This window comes from Ctenopharyngodon idella, chromosome 13, assembly GCF_019924925.1.
Source record: "Ctenopharyngodon idella isolate HZGC_01 chromosome 13, HZGC01, whole genome shotgun sequence".
Taxonomy (NCBI): domain Eukaryota; kingdom Metazoa; phylum Chordata; class Actinopteri; order Cypriniformes; family Xenocyprididae; genus Ctenopharyngodon; species Ctenopharyngodon idella.
Genome location: NC_067232.1, coordinates 1,117,151 through 1,136,101, shown reverse-complemented (window position 1 = coordinate 1,136,101; position 18,951 = coordinate 1,117,151). Strand labels below are relative to the sequence as shown.

Sequence of the window (18,951 nt, the reverse complement as noted above, 5' to 3'; positions counted from 1 at the left end):
TATTAATGTGCTTGGACACAGAGCTCTGTGAACAGCCAGCCTCTTTTGCAATGACCTTTTGTGTCTTGCCCTCCTTGTGCAAGGTGTCAATGGTCATCTTTTGGACAACTGTCAAGTCAGCAGTCTTACCCATGATTGTGTAGCCTACAGAACTAGACTGAGAGACCATTTAAAGGCCTTTACAGGTGTTTTGAGTTAATTAGCTGATTAGAGTGTGGCACCAGGTGTCTTCAATATTGAACCTTTTCACAATATTCTAATTTTCCGAGATACTGAATTTGGGATTTTCCTTAGTTGTCAGTTATAATCATCCAAATTAAAATAAATAAACATTTGAAATGTATCAGTCTGTGTGTAATGAATGAATATAATATACAAGTTTCACTTTTTAAATGGAATTAGTGAAATAAATCAACTTTTTGTTGATATTCTAATTATATGACCAGCACCTGTATATATATATATATATATATATATATATATATATATAGTGTGTGTGTGTGTATATATATATATATATATATATATATATATATATATATATATATAGTCAAACCAAAAATTATTCAGACATTTTTGATATTTTTGATATATGTCTACTAGTGGGTGCAGGACACTATAGTTTATTTATGTAAGTGAGGATAGCAAAATAAAGTAAACTGTGACATATTATACCCAAAAATTCTTCATACAGTGGAATACTAGTAAAATTGATACAAATTTGGAACCAAAAATTATTCAGACACTTTGACCTGACCATGTTTTGCTTAAGTGTTATCTGACATAATTAAGATTATTTTTTTCTGACACAGTTTAACTCTGAGATCTTGTCATATTTTATTACCATTTTTTTTTAAACTATAGTGAATAAACTGAATTAATGAATGAAATGTTCAAGGTGTCTGAATAAATTTTGGTTTGACTGAATATATATATATATATATATATATATATATATATATATATTCACATAGACCTACACTATTGGGTTGTACATTGGTCAGCTATTAGCTGTTTATCTCTTCCCTCTAGTTCCTACATTCCTCAATACAAATCAGTAAGGGATAAACTATCTTTATAACAAGCACAAACCTTTGGTATATACAGATGATAGCGTATGAGAGTACAGAGTGCAAAGAATTACTTATTTATTGAATTATTTGATTGTTCAAGTTTATTAATAGTAGCTACAGAAATCACGTAAAACTATATAACTATATGGTTTTATTTAAAGCTGAGACTTTGTATCAGTACAACTGTGAAAAATCATGTGTGTCAAATTACATGTGTGTAAAATCACAGTTTGTGTAAACGCATACACATGCGTGAGGTTAAATTACAAGTGAATTATTAGTTTTACTGTAAGAACATATATATCAGTTCATATATATGATATATTGCAGGATTGTCTTATCTGTAATTGGAACTGATGTAACATTTGAAAATAACTCGTGATACTGCTGTCAGTGTGTGCTTCCTGTCATGCGTGGGTAACGGGGAGGGGCAAAGACTTCATATAAATAGACATTGCTGACAAACTGACAAACACTACAGTACAAATCCCAATGACAGCCATTCAAAGAGCCTGAATTAGCAAAACTGAGGGAGAATATTGCAGAAAAAGAGCAAGGAAATGAAACAGGAAGTCACCATAATGGAGGACGGTATTCAAGGCCATATGGCACCTACTGTGGTCTCCATGTTGAAGATCAAGAATGAAAGCATTCGAGTGGTCCTGGCAGAGACCCTCTGCACATTCATCATGATGGTAAGAGGTTTGTGAGAATTCATTATGCTGCTTAATAGTGGCTCATTTCATTGCATAAAGACTTGAATAATCATGACGATGTCAAGCTTGGAAAACGGTTAATATAATTTTACTGTGGAGTATTTTACTGATGATTTCTTTCATTGTTTTATTCATTCATTCACGATGTCTTTGTACTTGTCATTGTAATGCTTTGGATCACATGCCAACAGATGCACAAGTGGTCAGTATAGTCTGATAGGAGTCAGACCATGTGCTACATACTTTCTATTTTTAGAGAGATTGGACATACTTTTTTCCATTATCAGGTGAAACTCAATGTGACCATGTCAAATGCAAAAATTTGGCCAATAAATGCTAACTGACCAGTCATTTAAGGAAACAAACCTACATTCAGTCCAATGTTTTTTTAGTATTATTTATATACTATTATAGTTTTATTAATATTTTGAATTAGCTTTTGTTTTTATATTTTCAGTTTTCATTTTAATTTTTAGTTATTTTGTTATGTGTTTTTGTCATTTTTTTTTTTTTTTAATTTTAAATATTACTATTCAGCTATAATTTATTTGGTAACACTTTACAATAAGGTGTCATTTGTTAACATTAGGAAATATTAACTAACATGAACTAACAATTTTAACCTTTATCAATGTTAGTTAATGCAAATGTTCATGTCAGTTCACAGTGCATTAACTAATGTTAATGTTATCTTAAAAATGGTTTAGATTAACAATAACTAAGATTAAGAAATGCTGTATAAGTACTGTTCATTGTTAGTTCATGTTAACTAATGTAGTTAACTAATGAAACCTTATTGTAATGTGTAAATGTTTATTTTGGTTTTAGTTTAGGTTCAGTTTTAGTTTTAATTTATTTTCATTTAGTAATTTTAGTGCTTTAACTTAAACTTATTTCAGATAGTTTCCAAGGCAACATTTCTTATTTTTTGCGTAGTTTATTGTATTGTTCACGCACTGAAAAATAAATGGGAAGCGAATTTCATCTAGTGGAAACATTTGGTACTGCGCCCAAACAAAATCTTACTGAAAGCTCATTTTTGGAGATATCAAGCTCAAATTTTGAGCACAACTTGTTTAGATTTATGGCTTTGATTTCCTTACAGTTTTGGAGTAAAACAAGTTTTGGAAAATATATATTTCATTTAAAATTGCAATAATCTGCCAAGTGTCATCTTTAAAAAAGATACCAAACTTAAGTTTGTGCTCCAAAGAATTTAAGTTTATGACAGTTAAATTTGGAAATTTCATTTTCAGGTCTATGTTAAAAAATGGATAAACAGGTAGGATAATAACTATTCCATAAATATAATTTAGTACCATAAAATCCCCTAAAAATACAAAATATTAAATAAAAAACATTATCAAACTGAAATATAGTACATTTATTTAATTGAAAAAAAATCAGGGATTGTCGACTGCCATGCGAACAGCACCAGAGAGTTAATAGTTTTACTTCCATTTTTAGTTAACAATAATAACTCTGTTTCTGTCTCAATGCAGTCTCCAAGTAGACCTAAAATCAACATTTTATGTCAATTTAATTTTTTATCTGATAAGTAGCCATGAAATAAGCCTTGAATCAGGGTTTATTTTCCTATTATGTCCTGCTGCACATCATCAATGTTTAGTTTCTCTGACAGACTGTTTTTGAATTCCAGGTTTTCGGCCTTGGCTGTGTTGCACAAGTGGTCACAGGAAATGGATTTTTTGGAGAGTACCTCAGCATAAATGTAGGCTTTGGGCTGAGTGTGGCTATGGGTGTGCACATTGGTGGAAAAGTGTCAGGTGAGACCCTCAAACACCAAGTCAAAGCTCTCCTTAATGACAATTAATAATGCAGTATGTTTGACTCTATCACATAGGAGCTCATATGAATGCAGCTGTTTCATTCACAATGTGCGTGTTTGGCCGTTTACGCTGGAAGATGCTGCCATTATATGTCTTAGCCCAGTTTCTGGGTTCCTTCCTTGCTGCTGGGACCATTTTTTCACTTTATTACGGTGAGCAAATACTCATCTTCTTCTTCAGGAGTTATTTTTGTTCTTGGAGTGTTGGAGTAGGTCATATAAACTGCCACAAGGTTTCTTTGCTCACATCTGTACTGTGCTTTATAGATGCTATACATCATTACTGTGGGGGCAATTTCACTGTGTCTGGCCCCAAAGCAACAGCTGGGATCTTTGCCACATATCCAGCACCTTACATCTCAATCTACACTGGATTCTTCGACCAGGTATTTCAAAATGAACAATGTGCAAAAAAATGGCTCGACTGTACCCATTAAGCACATTTAGAGGAAGTTATTTTAATATCTCTGAATCAGGTTCTGGGCACCGCCATGCTGTTGCTGTGTCTGATGGCTCTGTCAGACCAGAGAAACCAGCCGGTTGTGGCAGGAGGTGAGCCTGTGGGAGTGGGGCTCGTGGTGCTGCTCATTGGTGTCTCTCTGGGGAGCAACAGCGGCTATGCTATCAATCCCACCCGAGACCTGGGGCCAAGAGTCTTCACACTGATGGCAGGATGGGGCATGGAGGTTTTCAGGTAATTAAATATAATCTAAAATCAAGCTATAAAGGATCAAGGTTAATGATTTGTAACATTTCCCACATTTTCAGCCACGATAACCCTGTGTGGTCTGAATTCTTGATGTGCATCCATTGTTTTTGTTTTTGCTTAAGTTAGTCACAATTATCTTCAGAGCCCCTAAAGGGACAAGGTGATGGAAAAAATATGAGATGGGAGGAAAAAAAATATTTCAATGCTTTTGAGTTCACTCGCAAAAGTTTTGTGTTCCCCCGAGAAACTTTGCATTCGCTCGCAAAACCTTTGTGTTCCCTCGCAAAAAAAATTTTTGCATTCCCCTAAGAAAAATGCACAGTTTCTCAGGGGAAAGCAAACATTTTGCGAGCGAATGCAAAGTTTCTTGAGAGAATGCATAAGCACTGACATATAATTTTTCCTTCCATCTCATGTTTTTTTTTTCCATCCCCATGTCCCTTTAGGGGCTCCGTAATTATCATATCAGATCTGTAACAGGAAAATATTTTGAGTTGTATGCCTGACCTGAACTTGGTGCATGGTTTACCATCACTGTAAAATGTAAGTTATTTTACACAGGTACTTTATTTAATATTATTAATAATAATGTATTATGTTTACATAAATGTTTATTAAAATAATATTTAGTTATTCAAATAATGTAGACATAATATATATTACATTATTATTTAATCATATAATGATTAATGCTTGAAACATCCATTGCGATTTTGCTAAAAAGTTGACAATAGGAAACATCACAATTATCAGATCAGATCTGTAACAAGAAATTTTTTTTTTTTTTAACTGGTATGCCTGAATTTGCTGAGACTGTAAAAATGTAAAACTATGTAAAATTATTTTATTTAAGAACTTGATTTAATAATAAGTAATAATCAATATTTTAAAATAATCCAATTAAATAAAAAATACATGAAAATATAAAATAATATATTATTATAAAATATTATTTATTAAAAACAACAAATAACAATGCAAAAAATATTACATTTTTATTTATTATTTAATTTGGAAGTGTAAATTACACTAACAATACAGTTTAATTTGATTAAATGTAATGACTTAATTTATTTCCAGGGCAGGCAATGGATGGTGGTGGGTACCCTTGGTAGCCCCCTTTATTGGTGGAGTGACTGGGGCTTTAATCTACAAAGCATTTGTAGAGCTACACCACCCTGATCTTAAGAGCACTAAGACACAGTCTACAGAAGATCCTGAATGTGTTCCTCTGGAAAAGTACAAGAATAGCACTACAGAGATATCTGTGTGAGACCTGCTTAAGTTAAGGACAAAGAATGGTTCAGGGACCAAATAAGGAAAGTGCAATTTCCACCGAGTGCAGCTGGGATGTTTCCAGGAATAACATGAGACACGGATACCAGTCAAAAAGGCTATGGGGTGAATTTCTCAGGCCAACTTTCTCAGTCCACGGTGTACTACCACCTTATGAATTATAGAGGAATAAGCTATTGAAGAATCTCAGGACTCCATGTCCATGTTTGATCTTTAATACATTTTTTGCACACAGACTTATGGGCATCAAAAGATGAAATTAAACTGCTTAAATCAGGATAAATGCCCAGCATTAGCCAAAAGAACAGTCAACATGCCTGTATGAGAACAGTCAATGGGCATTTGTTGGGACAGCGGGGTCATCGTTTAGTCACGCTGTGTCTCCCCGAGGCCCCCTGTCCTTTAGCTGTACTTCCGCCGCTCGCTGGGACCTGTGCTGGCTGCTTCTTCTTGGGAGTGGGTGGCTTGGCCTTGCCGCGGAACGCCTTGGCTGGGTCCAGCTTGTTCAGTAAAGGTTCACTGGATGTATCAAGATGGAGATCACCATAGAACGTCAGGGGTTGGTAGAGAGCAGCCCATTGCTGTGTCAAGAAAGCAATGGAGAACTTAAAGTTGCTTTGTATCAGTTGATTACATAATGAAACTGTGAACATACACTACCGTTCAAAAGTTTGGGCTCATAAATTTTTTTTTTTTCAACGAAATTAATACTTATAAAGGACACATTAAAATTAATAAAAAGTGGTCGGTGCCAATAGCCTCGTGGGCAGAATGACAACATATAGCGCAGTTGCGCTTCAGGCGTCCTGACTTCGAGTCTCGGCTCATGGACCTTTCCCGATCCTGACGCCCCCTCTCTCTCTCCAACTTTGCTTCCTGTCAACTTACTATCTTGTCATAATAAAGGCAAAAATGCCAAAAATAAATCTTAAGAAAATGATAAAAAGTGATTTATATTTCAAATAAATGCTGTTCTTTTCAGAGTTTTCACAAAAAATATTGAACAAAACATTAGGAAGCAACTGTTTTCAATATTGAAAATAATAAATGTTTTTGAGCAGCAAATCAGCATATTAGAATGATTTCTGAAGGATCATGTGACACTGAAGACTGGCGTAATGATGCTTTTCCATCACTGGAATAAATAAAGTTATTTTAAATTGTAATAAACTTTCACTATATTACTGTTTTACTGTCGATTTGATCCAAAAATTCAGCATTTGTGAGCTGTGAGCATAAGAGAGTTCTCTCAAAAACAATAAAAAATCTTATCAAACCCAAACTTTTACTACAAGCGGTAGTGTATTACAAAGAGGCCTTCAAATGTATTTAAAACAGGCCATTTAAAGTCAATAAAGTGATTGTTACTTTATACTTGTTTGTGTATATTAAATAAATTATCCAGAATAAAATAAGGAAGCTAAAGGCAATTAAGTATTTTAACAGAAAAAAATACAAATATCTCCTTTAATTTAATGTGTTTTGGATGTGAAAAAAAAAATATCAAAATTTTGTATCCATACATACTGTATCTGCCACCAAATATAAATGTGTAAAACATATATAAAAATATAAATGTTTTAAAATTATTTTGTGTAGAAAAAAAAAACAATTTTACAATAATTTCAATATTCTTAATGTGATAGAACTGAATAGATAATGCTGACCTTAGCTTGTGGGCTGGGGCCATACGGAGTGAAATTATACTGCCACTCCGGCAGCCCCAAATGAGTGATCATAAGTCGGTAGTAGGCAGTGAAGGAAGGGGTGAGATAGTGCCAGAAAAGTGATCGGTCCAAGAACCACACCTCACACTGCTGGGCCATTACACCTACACAGAATGGACCAGCAGACACAGGGCCAGATGGTAGATTAAAATTATGTTAACTTTTTTGTATGCTATCTCTTTATTTCCTTCAGGATTAAGTGTGGGATGCATAATCACCTGGAATGCAGCTCTTGTAAACAAGGCAGACTTTGCCATTACTATTGCAAGGATCCAGCTCAAATATGCGACTACGAGAATCAAAATGAGGTTGTACAGGGCCATCAGATTCTAAAAAAGAGAAATGACTCTCAAATACATCTGGATATATAATTCATGCAAATTTGCATGCAATGAAATGATGCTAAAAATGCCTAAAGATGAAAGAAAATCTCACCCTCTAAGTCATCATCGAAGTCAAGATCAGCTAACGTAGGTGCATTGGGGAGGGAATATACATTTGACTGAATCAGGGGGCGTAGCTGAGCAACACTGTTTATCACCATACATCCCACTTGAACCACTTCATCTGTAAAACACAAAAGATATATACTTATTAGTTCTTTTTGAATAAAAGCGTAACCATAATGCGGAATCCAGAGGCGGCATTTGCAATTCAGAGGCCCCCCTCGTATTGAATTTGACTGCAATTACTTTATCTCTGTTATATTTACAATGTTATCTAATATTTCGCTCTTAATAGTCTATTTATAAATGCGTTCTATCTCTTTAACCAGAACTATTGTTACAATCATGACCGTAAACAAAAACAGCATTCAATCTTCATCCCTCAGTCCCTCAGCTAAAATGAAATGATACTAAAACCGCCAGTAGGTGGCAGCAAATCAGTGTCTTAATGAGTTAGTCATTGAATCATTCAGTCAACCGATTTGTTCAAAAACGCGGATTCATTCAGTAATGAAAGTGAAACTGTGCTCTACTGTTTGGAAATATTTTCATTGGGAAAATAGAGAAAAAAAAGAATATATTGACAATATTGTGTCTAAAATGTAAGTCACCTAATAGCCTATTAACTTACTGTTTATTGAATTGTTGTATAAAATCAATATCACATTTGCAAACGTGCTGACATTCATAAAAAAAAAGCACTTTTGCCTGTGTGATATTGCTTATAATTATTAAAAGAACTCATACGGACACTTTTTTTGCACTATATCTTGGTTTTTTGAAGTATGTTTGTTAATTTTGGTGGCATTTTTGCCCCAAGCCACTGTTAATATACGATCATGGTGTGTGTGCGCTGCGTGATGGCAGAGCGCAAATGGATGCCCCTTCTGTTGCGAGGTCCATTTCAAGTGAAATGGGTGAAATATAGCAAAGACCACTACTGATGGAATCAAAAAAATTATGTGCATGTATAATGATGTGGTCAAATAAGTAAAACGCTGATCAGATCTGAAAAAGCAGGGCTAATAGGGCTAAATTTAAGGCATCATTATAGTGGCATCATTAAGAGATGAGTGCATGTTTCAGGGTGCTCACTTTCCAGCTTGGAGTTCCAGGCAAGCATAAAGCCATCTGTTGTGAGATAGAAATCTCGGAGATCTTCTGGCAAAGCACAGTTGTTTTTCTGGAGAACACACAGGAAAAAAACACACCTAATATAAACATACCCACATCAAAGTTCTGCTTTGAGAATATTCTTTGTTATATTTGAAATACCATACCTGCTCCCAAGAGAGAAGGCATCTCTTTTCTGCAGGAGCTTTCTCTGCAAATCGTACATCCAGCACACCAGGGAGGTTCTCTGTCAAGCAGAAAATATGCAAACGAATAATGCACATAAATGCATATGTAATAACAATTAAAAACTCATTTAATAAGATTAATTGATAATTGACTTGGTTTGCATTAGTGCTTAGCAATCCTGATGGAAAACACAGACACACACACACAACAAAACAGACATATTAAATCACCCTAAGCTGCTTTGTTGTTCTTAGCAGGTTTAAGATGGTCTCCCAGTCTGGCCAAGCTGGTCGTCAGCTGGCCTCCCAGCCTGATCACCTAAAAGGAACTCCAAAACCAGACCAGCCCGGGAGAACAGCTAGCTACGACATTTTCCTCAGCAGGGCATGAAGCCTATTGTAGGATGCGGTCTATAATTATTTATATTAAACATCGTTCACTCACCCAAAACCCGAGTAATACCGAGGGTGAGTCTATCCACAAACCCCTTGTATGTCTTGTCATCCTTCACCTCCTCCATTCCAAAATAACACAAAAAGCATCTATATACTTCTATGCCATTTATTCTTTGCTGCAGTCACACAGACGGATGCTGAGGTTACCAAGCACGCAGAACCAAAACATTGCAGTTCTGCACTCCTATTGGCTAAGAAAATGAGAGACGAGTGATTTGACCAATAGTATCCTGGATGGGCGGGCGCAGCAAGTTAATGTCAGCCAATCACACGCACCAGCGTTGAAAAATAGGAGGAGCTCCTGCACGTAATCTGGAAGTGGCGGTTGTTTCAGTATGGCGTCTGTTGCTGAGGGAGCAAATGGCAGTGGATTCTACTGGATTCATGACAGTATCCTTACATTTATTCGTGTTTTTGTTCGATGAGTCTGTTTAAATTAGTTATATTATTTTGGTTTAACAAGCATAAAGGTTAACTGTGGTCAGTGGTCGGTGTGTATGATGAGAGAAGGGAGGCTAATAACTTATTAGCGGATTTTCATTGTCAGCTTAACCGGACTCTAGTTTACACACTACACAAATCCGCAGTTGACGTATACGGAACTATACATGTACTGTTCTGAATATATATATATTTTTATGAAGTTATATTATTGAAAAGACACATAGACTGCAGTGAACGTAGAACAATACTATACAATACTACAGTAAAATGCATGCAACTACAGTTATTGTATACAGCACATAACTGCATTTTTATCATATAGATTGGAGTACTGCTGCTGTAATCTTATGTTATTCTCTTCGGTATTGTTATAGACTGTTTGGCTTCTTTTATTTTTATGGTAGGCATAGTTGTTTCTCTTAACTTGCATAGAATCAGATGAAGAACAGCCCATGGTTTTTGTTACAGGTGAGACTTGTCTATTTTAAAATTTTAGGCTGTTACTGTCATACTAAAATATCCTGTTCATCATTCTGACACCTCATGTTTAATATTTGAAAACTGTCACTCCCATCGTCTTTTAGGGATGAGCAGGAACATCGGTCTGAAGTTTGGTTCAACAAATAATAAAGAGGGAAAGATAAAAAGGAGAGCTGGCAGCATGGATAAAAGTGGCAAGAAACCAGGATTGCATTTGGCAATGCAAAGTGCTGAGATGGCGGCGGGAAAAGCTTCAGATCAGAAGCTGCCTTCTACTGTAGCCAAATCCAAAAGCACTACACATGCACCAGAACCAGACCTGCCTCCTCTCACGTCAACCCAGGTGAGCATTGATTTATTAATATTTACAGTGTTTGTGTGGTGAAATGCCTCTGACTTTTCACAGTTGTCTGCAGGGGTGCGAAACTATCACCTTTAGCTGAAAATTGCCCTTTTAAATCCAAAATAGGTAATTTGTTGGATTTCACCAAACATTCATCCCAAATTTGAAATGAAAATCGTTTATAAATCTGTTGTCAACAAAAGAGAAGCTTTAAATGGAAGTTGTGATCATTTTTTTTTACCTATTGTGATTTGTGACAAATATCTGAGTGAAATGGCTTTGAATCAGAAAAAAATGTAGCGTGGGACGTGATTTTGTCATTCTGGAATTGATTGGATCATTGTGGTTTACTATTACTGTAATGTCATGTGAGTGACAGGTTGACCCACCCTTGTGCCGGTGAACATGTCATCAGAGAAGAGATGTCATTGCAAGGCGGAGGGAAAGTTATTTTGACTAAAGATTATGAGGGCACGCAAATTAAAAAACAAGCTAACAAAAACAACTGGAATTTTTCATAAAAAAACCTTCAACAAATGCAAATCTAATTCTCTTTGACAGTCATAAATTGACAAGGTTATTTTTTAGGATGTACAAAGAATCTCTCCAGGTTTGTTTATTTGATTTGTACATGAAATCTTCAGAAATTCTTGTTTTATAGATGTTCAATCAAATTGAAAGTGTCTGTTCTGGATTGCAGACTCTCTTCAGCGCTGCCCAAGCCAAAAGTAAGCCATCGCTGAAGGATCTCTGCCCAGAGGACAAGCGTCGGATTGCCAATCTCATCGAGGAGCTGGCCAGGTAAAGCCCTCTCATTATAGTGATCTGATGCTTTTTAGACTGAATGAATGATTACAGTAGACCTCAAGCCAATGTGATTTACTGTGCATGGTGATACAGCAGCAGTGGATCCGATTTTGTTTGTTTCTTTTCAGAGTGAGTGAAGAAAAAGAGGAATCTGTACAGAAACTCAGGGATGAACAGGAAACCTTTGAGAAAAAAATCCAACAGTTAGAGCAACAAAACCAACACATCGTGCAAGAGAGAGAAAGTATCCTTTTACAACAGAAACAGTAAGAATGCTCTTGTAGAGTTTAGGTTTTAGGCTTTTATGTAAATGAAATGCTGTCATCAATCACAACAAATTAACATTGATTACATTTCAATGGCAAACAATCAGTGGTATTTTCCTAGTTTAATCTAGTGGTGGTGGCTATGACCAATATCATATCACTGTATACGATTTTATTTCATATATTAGATTTAATATATTTATTTTTTGCTGATAGTTAAATTATTTATATATTAAACATATCCTCAGCTGTCATCTTTACTGGTGATATTAATTCAGAATAGACATTTTTTGGCTATGTGAGTAATTTAGATTATTTCATATATACACTACAACTCAAAAGTCTTGGGTCGGTAAGATTTTTTAATGTTTTGGAGTCTCTTATGCTTATTTATTTGATCAAAAATACAGTAAAAACAGTAATATTGTGAAATATTATTTTAATTTAAAATAACTGTTTTCTATTGTAATACATTTTAAAATGTAATTAATTCCTGTGATGGCAAAGCTGAATTTTCAGCATCATTACTTCAGTCACATGATCCTTCAGAAATCATTCTAATTTGCTGATTTGCTGCTAAAGAAACTTTTCCTCTTATTATTAATGTTGAAAATAGTTGTGCTGCTTAAAGGGTTAGTTCACCCAAAAATGAAATTTGTCATTAATTACTCACCCTCAAGACCTTCATCTTCAGAACACAAATTAAGATATTTTTAATAAAATCCAAGAGTTTTTTTTAATCTCCCATAGAAAGCAACGAAATTACCGCATTCAAGGTCCAGAGAAGTAGTAAAGACATTGTTAAAATAGTCAACGTGACTTGAATGTGGTAATTTCATTGCTTTCTATGGGAGATAAAAAAAACCCCTCGGATTACATAAAAAATATCTTAATTTGTGTTCAGAATATGAAGGAAGGTATTACAGGTTTAGAACGACATGGGGGTGAGTACTAGTGAGTGTAACAGCATTTATTTGAAATAGAAATCTTTTTTAACATTATTAAATGTCTTTGTCACTTTTGATCAGTTTAATGCAAAAGTATTAGTTTCTTTAAACGAAACAAAACAACCTACTGACCCTAAACTTTAGAACGGTAGTGTAATTCACAATGTGGTGACTCAAATCACAGTCCACTCTTTGGAAAAAGTGAAGGACTGTTTTGTATTTTAGACTGACAGGGGGCAGTGTTGTCTAAGCATTGGATTCATGTTCAGCCTTGTCGTGACTACTGTAGGGGCAATATAACCACAGGACGTCATTGAGACGGTTTTTGAATTACACTTGTGCTTGAAAGGGTGAGGATCCACTTTCTTTGGCATTATGTGTCACATTGGACTACTTTAAAATTTACTCTTTTTGTTGAAGATGAAGTAGGCTTTATTTGCAGCATGATTGGGTGAAATGCAACAGACAAACGACAAAGAGAATTCACACTGAGTTATGTTTAATATTTACTATTTTAGATGCCAGTTTTTGAGCTCAGGGATAAGACCCGTCCTTGGTTTGGGTTGAACTGCTTTTAATTTTCGTTTGAAATTGAAAGGGCTGGCACTGATCACATGACCACTGGGAACAGCGTGAGTTTCTTCTCGTGCCAACCTGTCATCCGACTGGCACATCACAAACTTTGCACAGTTCGGATGCTCCCTTTTTTTCCTTGTGGCTCTGCCAGCTTTGGTGATCTTGCTTTGGTCAAAAGACATGGCGAATCATCAGTTTCGCCCAACACTGTGAAATACGAAGAGCAATCGCAGGCTGCTAAATTGCAGATTTGGCAGGCGAGCTCAGAAATTAGGCGAGCTCAACTCAATTAAATGCACTTTGGCTCCACGGCCTGGCATTTCCACTAAAATTCAAAACTCCATTAAAAAGAGATTGTAGAGCAAGACAAACTCTATGAAAGCCCCCTGTGGAGACAGGGCGGTCTCTAAAGGTATCAGACAGATGCTGGCCAACAGAGCTGTTCTTAAAGGGATAGTTCACTCAAAAATGAAAATTATCCCATGATTTACTCGCTATCGTAGTTGTATATGACTATCTTCTTTCAGACGAACACATTCGGAGATGTATTCAAAAATATCCTGGCTCTTCCAAGCTTTATAATGGTAGTGAATGGGGGGCCTGATTTTGAAGCCCAAAAAAATGCCTCCATCCATCATAAAAATAATCTATACGGCTCCAGGGGTTTAATAAAGGCCTTCTGAAGTAAAGCAATGGGTTTTTTGTAAGAAAAATATCCATATTTAAAACTTTATTAACTATAATAACTAGCTTCTGGCAGACGGTCGTACGCATCAGTTTGCGGCGGAGAGTAACCCCTGACCCAGCGCGTGACACAATGATGAATGCGGAAGCGCAGAGGATAGAGCAAAACAAAACACCGGTCCTGAATCCTGCGTCATACATCGCGTCAGACGTTACTCTTGTGGCGCAAGTCAAATTGCGCAGTATGCGTACGGTCGTCTGTAGTTGTAAACATGGATATTTTTCTTACAAAAACCCATCGCTTTGTTTCAGAAGGCCTTTATTAACCCCCTGGAGCTGTATGGATTGTTTTGATGATGGATGGATGCGTTTTTTTGGGCTTCAAAATCACGCTCCCCTCCATTCACTACCATTTTAAAGCTTGGAAGAGCCAGGATATTTTTAAATATATCTCAGATTGTGTTCGTCTGAAAGAAGATAGTCATATACACCTAGGATGGCTTGAGGGTGAGTAAATCATGGGATAATTTTCATTTTTGGGTGAACTAACCCTTTAAAGGTTAAGTGGGACGCAAAAAGACAAACTGTTATGAGGGTCTGTGTAGAATAATTGCTCGCATTGTCTCCATCTCATCTGCCAGGATTGCGACTATCAAGAGGAAATCTCTGTAAGAGGGGCGGGAAAAATTACAAAAAGTTACATTCTGAGCGTAGGAAGAATTTGAAGCTCGTGTACGGAATGAAATTAGAATTTTCTCAAGCCTGTCTTTGGCATTCTACACCACGTCTCTGAGTGGTAGATTCTATTACAGAGAAGCTCGCAATCTTTGTTCTTCACAAGGAATTTACATCAAGAAGCACGCAAGACACAAAGGAGAAGTTGAATGCGTTCATCAATATCATTAATCTTATTGAAGTTTGCATGGTCGCTTTTTCCGAACGCTGCGGATGGATCAGAGGAGCAGAAGTCCTTTTGTAATAGTTTGTTTGACTAGTTCTGAATCCGTGCATCCTGGCGGGATGAGCTTAGGTGGGGCGTAAGCCCTCACAGAAATGCCACTTAATCACAAACCCACTGCTCGCATATTGTTTATGACCAATTAGTTTTGTAGACACACTAATAATTGGAAGTAATAAACCACATGCTCGCAGCAAATGAAGTCTCATGATATATAAATAATCAAATCATCAGTGGCTTGGTGAGTCATTTTCACTGTTATTTAAATCGAAGCGTGCGGTTGAACTGTCCTCCTATCGATTTACATCTCAACCTACACACGCAGACCATCCGGCCGAGAGGCCCCGTAAAATATTCTCTTCGGCGCAATTTTGTTCTATCTCGAGGTGGATTTCATTATTTTATTTCTGCGCTGGCTGACAGGGGAGTGAATCATGTTGACAGCGCCTGTCTGAAATATCGAATGCAAACTCTGATTTTGTGTATTTTTGGATGGGGGTGGAGACACACCGTGCCTGCAGCTTTCTTTTCTCCTGATGTAGGCCCTCGGAATGAGCTCTGATTGGCCGGCAGCCAACAGAGGTGCCTGCACGGCGGGAAGCGGGAGAGAATCTTATCAGTCCCGCTCCAGTCGCTCCAGATTACCAGGCGCTGAGCGTTCCCGCACGCCCTTCTGTTAATGTATTAATATGTGTGTTTACGCCCAACCTGTCTATCGGAGTATCAGAAGCCTCTCGTCAGCTCTGAGGTAGATGCCTGCGTGTGATGCGCTCTATCTATGAGACAGGCTCTTTGTTCTCATTACAAATGAGAGGCCTATTTATGGTAAGGGTCCTTGTTGAACAGTTACTCATTTTATACCTGCTATTACACAGAGGTTTGACATCCAGCTGTCATAAAGGACATTGTTTTTTGGCACCTCAGGATTTGATATCCCTTTGTATCCTCTCATTTTAGACAGTCAGATGTTGACTAATGAACTTGAATGAGCTGAAATAATAAACCTGATGGATTTAGGTAAGATATTTTCACCCATATTTATAACAAGGACTCAACAGTCAGTTTGGGTTATGCTTTTTTTTTGTGACCTGAGCATGCGAAACAAGGATGTCAAACTCATGTTTGCGTCACCTGACTTTACGTGGGTTGCGTGTGTACACTACAGTTTAAAAGTTTGGCGTTGGATGGTAAGATTTTTTTTTTCAAAATGTTTTTCCAAAAAATACTCTTTTTGCTCACCAAGGCTGCATTTATTTACTCAAATATATGTAAATAAATACCCAAAAAATAATTCTAAAATGTGACCTGTGCTGGCAAAATGAGTCGGAATGCGCACAGACTAATTTCGAGCTACAGGCAAAACAAGTGAAAAATGTCAATTTTGGTCGAATTTGAGGTTTTCACAAAAACAAGTTCATTAAGCCCTTGTCAAGCAATCCCAATGCTCCAAATAGCAATTAAACATCTAAAAGTATCTTTATTTGTATGTTTGTGTTTGAGATGAGTACCTTTCCTTTGACCATGAAAAGTGTGTATTTCTCTGCTCGCTTCTGGAGGACTGGCGCTTCCTCTCAGCACAAGTTCGGTATTGTTGTAAATCGCAGCATTCCAACTTTGAGAATATTCATAGCGAATTCTCAATGGCATGAGTCTGAAACAATGAAATGTGATTTTCAAACTCATGCTGATGTAAACAAAACAATCTTACTCGCGCTCACTGACAGATCCGAAGCGCGCTCACAAAGACGCTACGGTCCCGATATACACATACACTTATACAGAATTACAGTATTTAAAAAAATCTGGCGAGTATTCATGCAAACATTATCTGTTATATCTTAAGCGAATGTTTGGTTAACTGTTTGGGAAAAACGTCTGATGTTTATCATTATATTATATCCGTGTGATACAGTAGGCCTAGGTCTTAATATATAGGCTATCTGTTCATTAATGTTAATCAAACAAATGTGGAATTATGGAAAAAAGTTGAAAATATATATTTTTTCCTATAGATATGGGTTTTGACTTGGTTTGTGCCAAATTTAGTGGTATTACCAAGGATTTTAAGGTGATTTTGTTTTGGAACCTTGGAACTAACTCGATTTTTCTCAAAATTGACTGTGCTGACTCTATCGACTTCAAACCGGTGTAGCTCAGTCATTTTTTTTTTTTGTCAGATTCCAACAAATCATACATCATTTTGAAGGTTTTTTTAATAGGGAATGTGAACTCATTTTTGAAAAATTGTTCATTGAGGCTCATTTTGCCAGCACGGGTCACGAAACTTTTGTGATCAAGAAACATTTCTTATTATTAATCTTGAAAACAGTTGTGCCTAATATTTTGTTTAATATTTTTGTGAAAATGCCTTTATTGTAACTTACTCTAACTGTAAATCCAAAAACCCAAAACATCTTATTGACCCCCAAAAAATCAAGAATCCAGAGTCCAGAATCAACCCTTTTTTTTAAAATTCTGCTTTAATAACCAATATTGGGGTAAAACAAATGGGAATAGATGAAATTTGCAAATTTGATTTATCAGACGCCTTTATATTACATTTCTAATTACCAAATGAAATTGGTATTTGGGGAATATTAGAACCACTCACTCCCTTGGCTCTTAACTTTAGTTTTTAATAGTCTAATATATTTAATACTTCAATAATCTTAAACTGAGCATTAACACAAAGTTAGTAATTTGTTGTAATTGAATGGCTAATTGTAATTACAGGCCTGCTTCTCATTCAAACTGACAGCATTGAATCAGTGGTATTAGTGTAAAGCATATTTCTCTTTTTAAATCACGAATTTACATTATGTATGAATACTGAATGTAGTATGTAATCAAGCGAAACGTTACCACTTTAAGATGCAAGCTATAACGTGCAACGCAACAAATTGAATCATTTATCTGTCCTCTATGACCTGTTTGACTTACTTTCTTCTGTGGAATGCAAGAGAGGAAGACAGCACTGAACCGCAATGACTTTTATTGTGTGGACAATTCATTTTATATTCTGCAGAAGAAAGTAAGTCTGGAATAACATGGGTGAGTTCTCATTTTTGGTGAACTGTTCTTTAATGCACTATATTGCTTAGCAATGGTAAGGAAATTATCATACAAATGCTGTATTATTTAAATTATTGAACATTGGTATCCTGGTTCGTTCTTATACCAAAAAGCCTGTGAGATTATACCACTTCACCTTGCCTTTACCATGGTAAAACTCACTAATGCATGGCCTCTTGTGGGTTATGAAATTCCTTTTTCTTTTTCTATTGTGCAGTATTCTGGAGATTTTAATACTAGCCTTTGTTTTTAGGTAAGATTTACCGTGCTTATCTTATGGGTATTGGATTGAGAGGCTGTTGAGCAGAGGCTGGATTTAGTGCTTATTGACATTGTAATAACAGAGATATGAGGACTATAAATAATCTCTATATCGTTCTAACTTTCAGTTGGTTTGATCTGTGTTGCCCCCCTCGAGTTCCTGGGCCTTGAGGTATTATGATGATCTCTGAGCGGTTGTGTTCTGCAGCCAGGCTGATTATTAAGAAGAAAGACCAAAAAAAGTCGCTTTCCATTATTGCTTTCCACATTGGAAAATTAGATCTACCGAATGGATTTCTGCAGAGCTTGTGAGAGTAAGCAAGCGTACGTCACGCTGTCATTAGTCGGCGCAGTCGGCGTGTCTGTGGTTCTGCTCCAGATCAGTTGAGTTCTGCCCAATGCTGCATACGTGCCAGCTCTCTCTGTCTCACAGCCTGGCATTCTGCCCACCCCTGCCCAGCCAGACCCAGATGGAGGAATGTGTGAAGCCCTCGCCCTGAAGAAACACTTCTATCTCTTCTCTGCAGTGCTGCTGTCTCT

General features: G+C 36.3%; 3 protein-coding genes across 7 annotated transcripts in view; 2 read left to right on the top strand and 1 right to left on the bottom strand.

Moving 5' to 3' along the window:
- Positions 1 to 1,519: 1,519 nt before the first annotated feature.
- Positions 1,520 to 9,963, top strand: aqp7 (aquaporin 7). 4 transcript variants are annotated; one of them, XM_051916567.1, is made up of 6 exons: positions 1,520 to 1,768; positions 3,450 to 3,576; positions 3,654 to 3,791; positions 3,906 to 4,024; positions 4,115 to 4,332; positions 9,696 to 9,963. In XM_051916567.1, exons 1-6 carry the CDS (start codon positions 1,634 to 1,636, stop codon positions 9,712 to 9,714), a joined length of 756 nt encoding a protein of 251 aa, XP_051772527.1. In that variant the 5' UTR covers positions 1,520 to 1,633; the 3' UTR covers positions 9,715 to 9,963. The 4 variants fall into 4 exon arrangements, with proteins under 4 accessions (XP_051772527.1, XP_051772524.1, XP_051772526.1 ...); XM_051916564.1 differs by lacking the exon at positions 9,696 to 9,963 and adding an exon at positions 5,428 to 5,666; XM_051916566.1 differs by lacking the exon at positions 9,696 to 9,963 and adding an exon at positions 4,794 to 4,871.
- Positions 5,843 to 9,710, bottom strand: tpgs2 (tubulin polyglutamylase complex subunit 2). Its single transcript, XM_051916569.1, has 7 exons — positions 9,563 to 9,710; positions 9,097 to 9,176; positions 8,912 to 8,999; positions 7,806 to 7,937; positions 7,589 to 7,699; positions 7,311 to 7,474; positions 5,843 to 6,224 (listed from the first exon to the last, which is right to left on the bottom strand). The coding sequence occupies exons 1-7, from the start codon at positions 9,636 to 9,638 to the stop codon at positions 6,003 to 6,005; spliced, it is 873 nt and encodes a 290-aa protein (XP_051772529.1). The 5' UTR covers positions 9,639 to 9,710; the 3' UTR covers positions 5,843 to 6,002.
- The window catches only part of LOC127524736 (protein hinderin-like), a 23,487-nt gene continuing 14,305 nt past the window's right edge, over positions 9,770 to 18,951 (top strand). The window contains exons 1-5 of one of the 2 annotated variants that reach the window (XM_051916552.1): positions 9,770 to 9,963; positions 10,450 to 10,485; positions 10,602 to 10,840; positions 11,541 to 11,641; positions 11,776 to 11,891. In XM_051916552.1, the coding sequence (XP_051772512.1) occupies positions 9,909 to 9,963; positions 10,450 to 10,485; positions 10,602 to 10,840; positions 11,541 to 11,641; positions 11,776 to 11,891 (547 nt within the window). In that variant the 5' untranslated portion in view covers positions 9,770 to 9,908. The remainder of the gene's footprint in view (positions 9,964 to 10,449; positions 10,486 to 10,601; positions 10,841 to 11,540; positions 11,642 to 11,775; positions 11,892 to 18,951) is intronic. The other variant, XM_051916553.1, reaches the window with a different exon arrangement.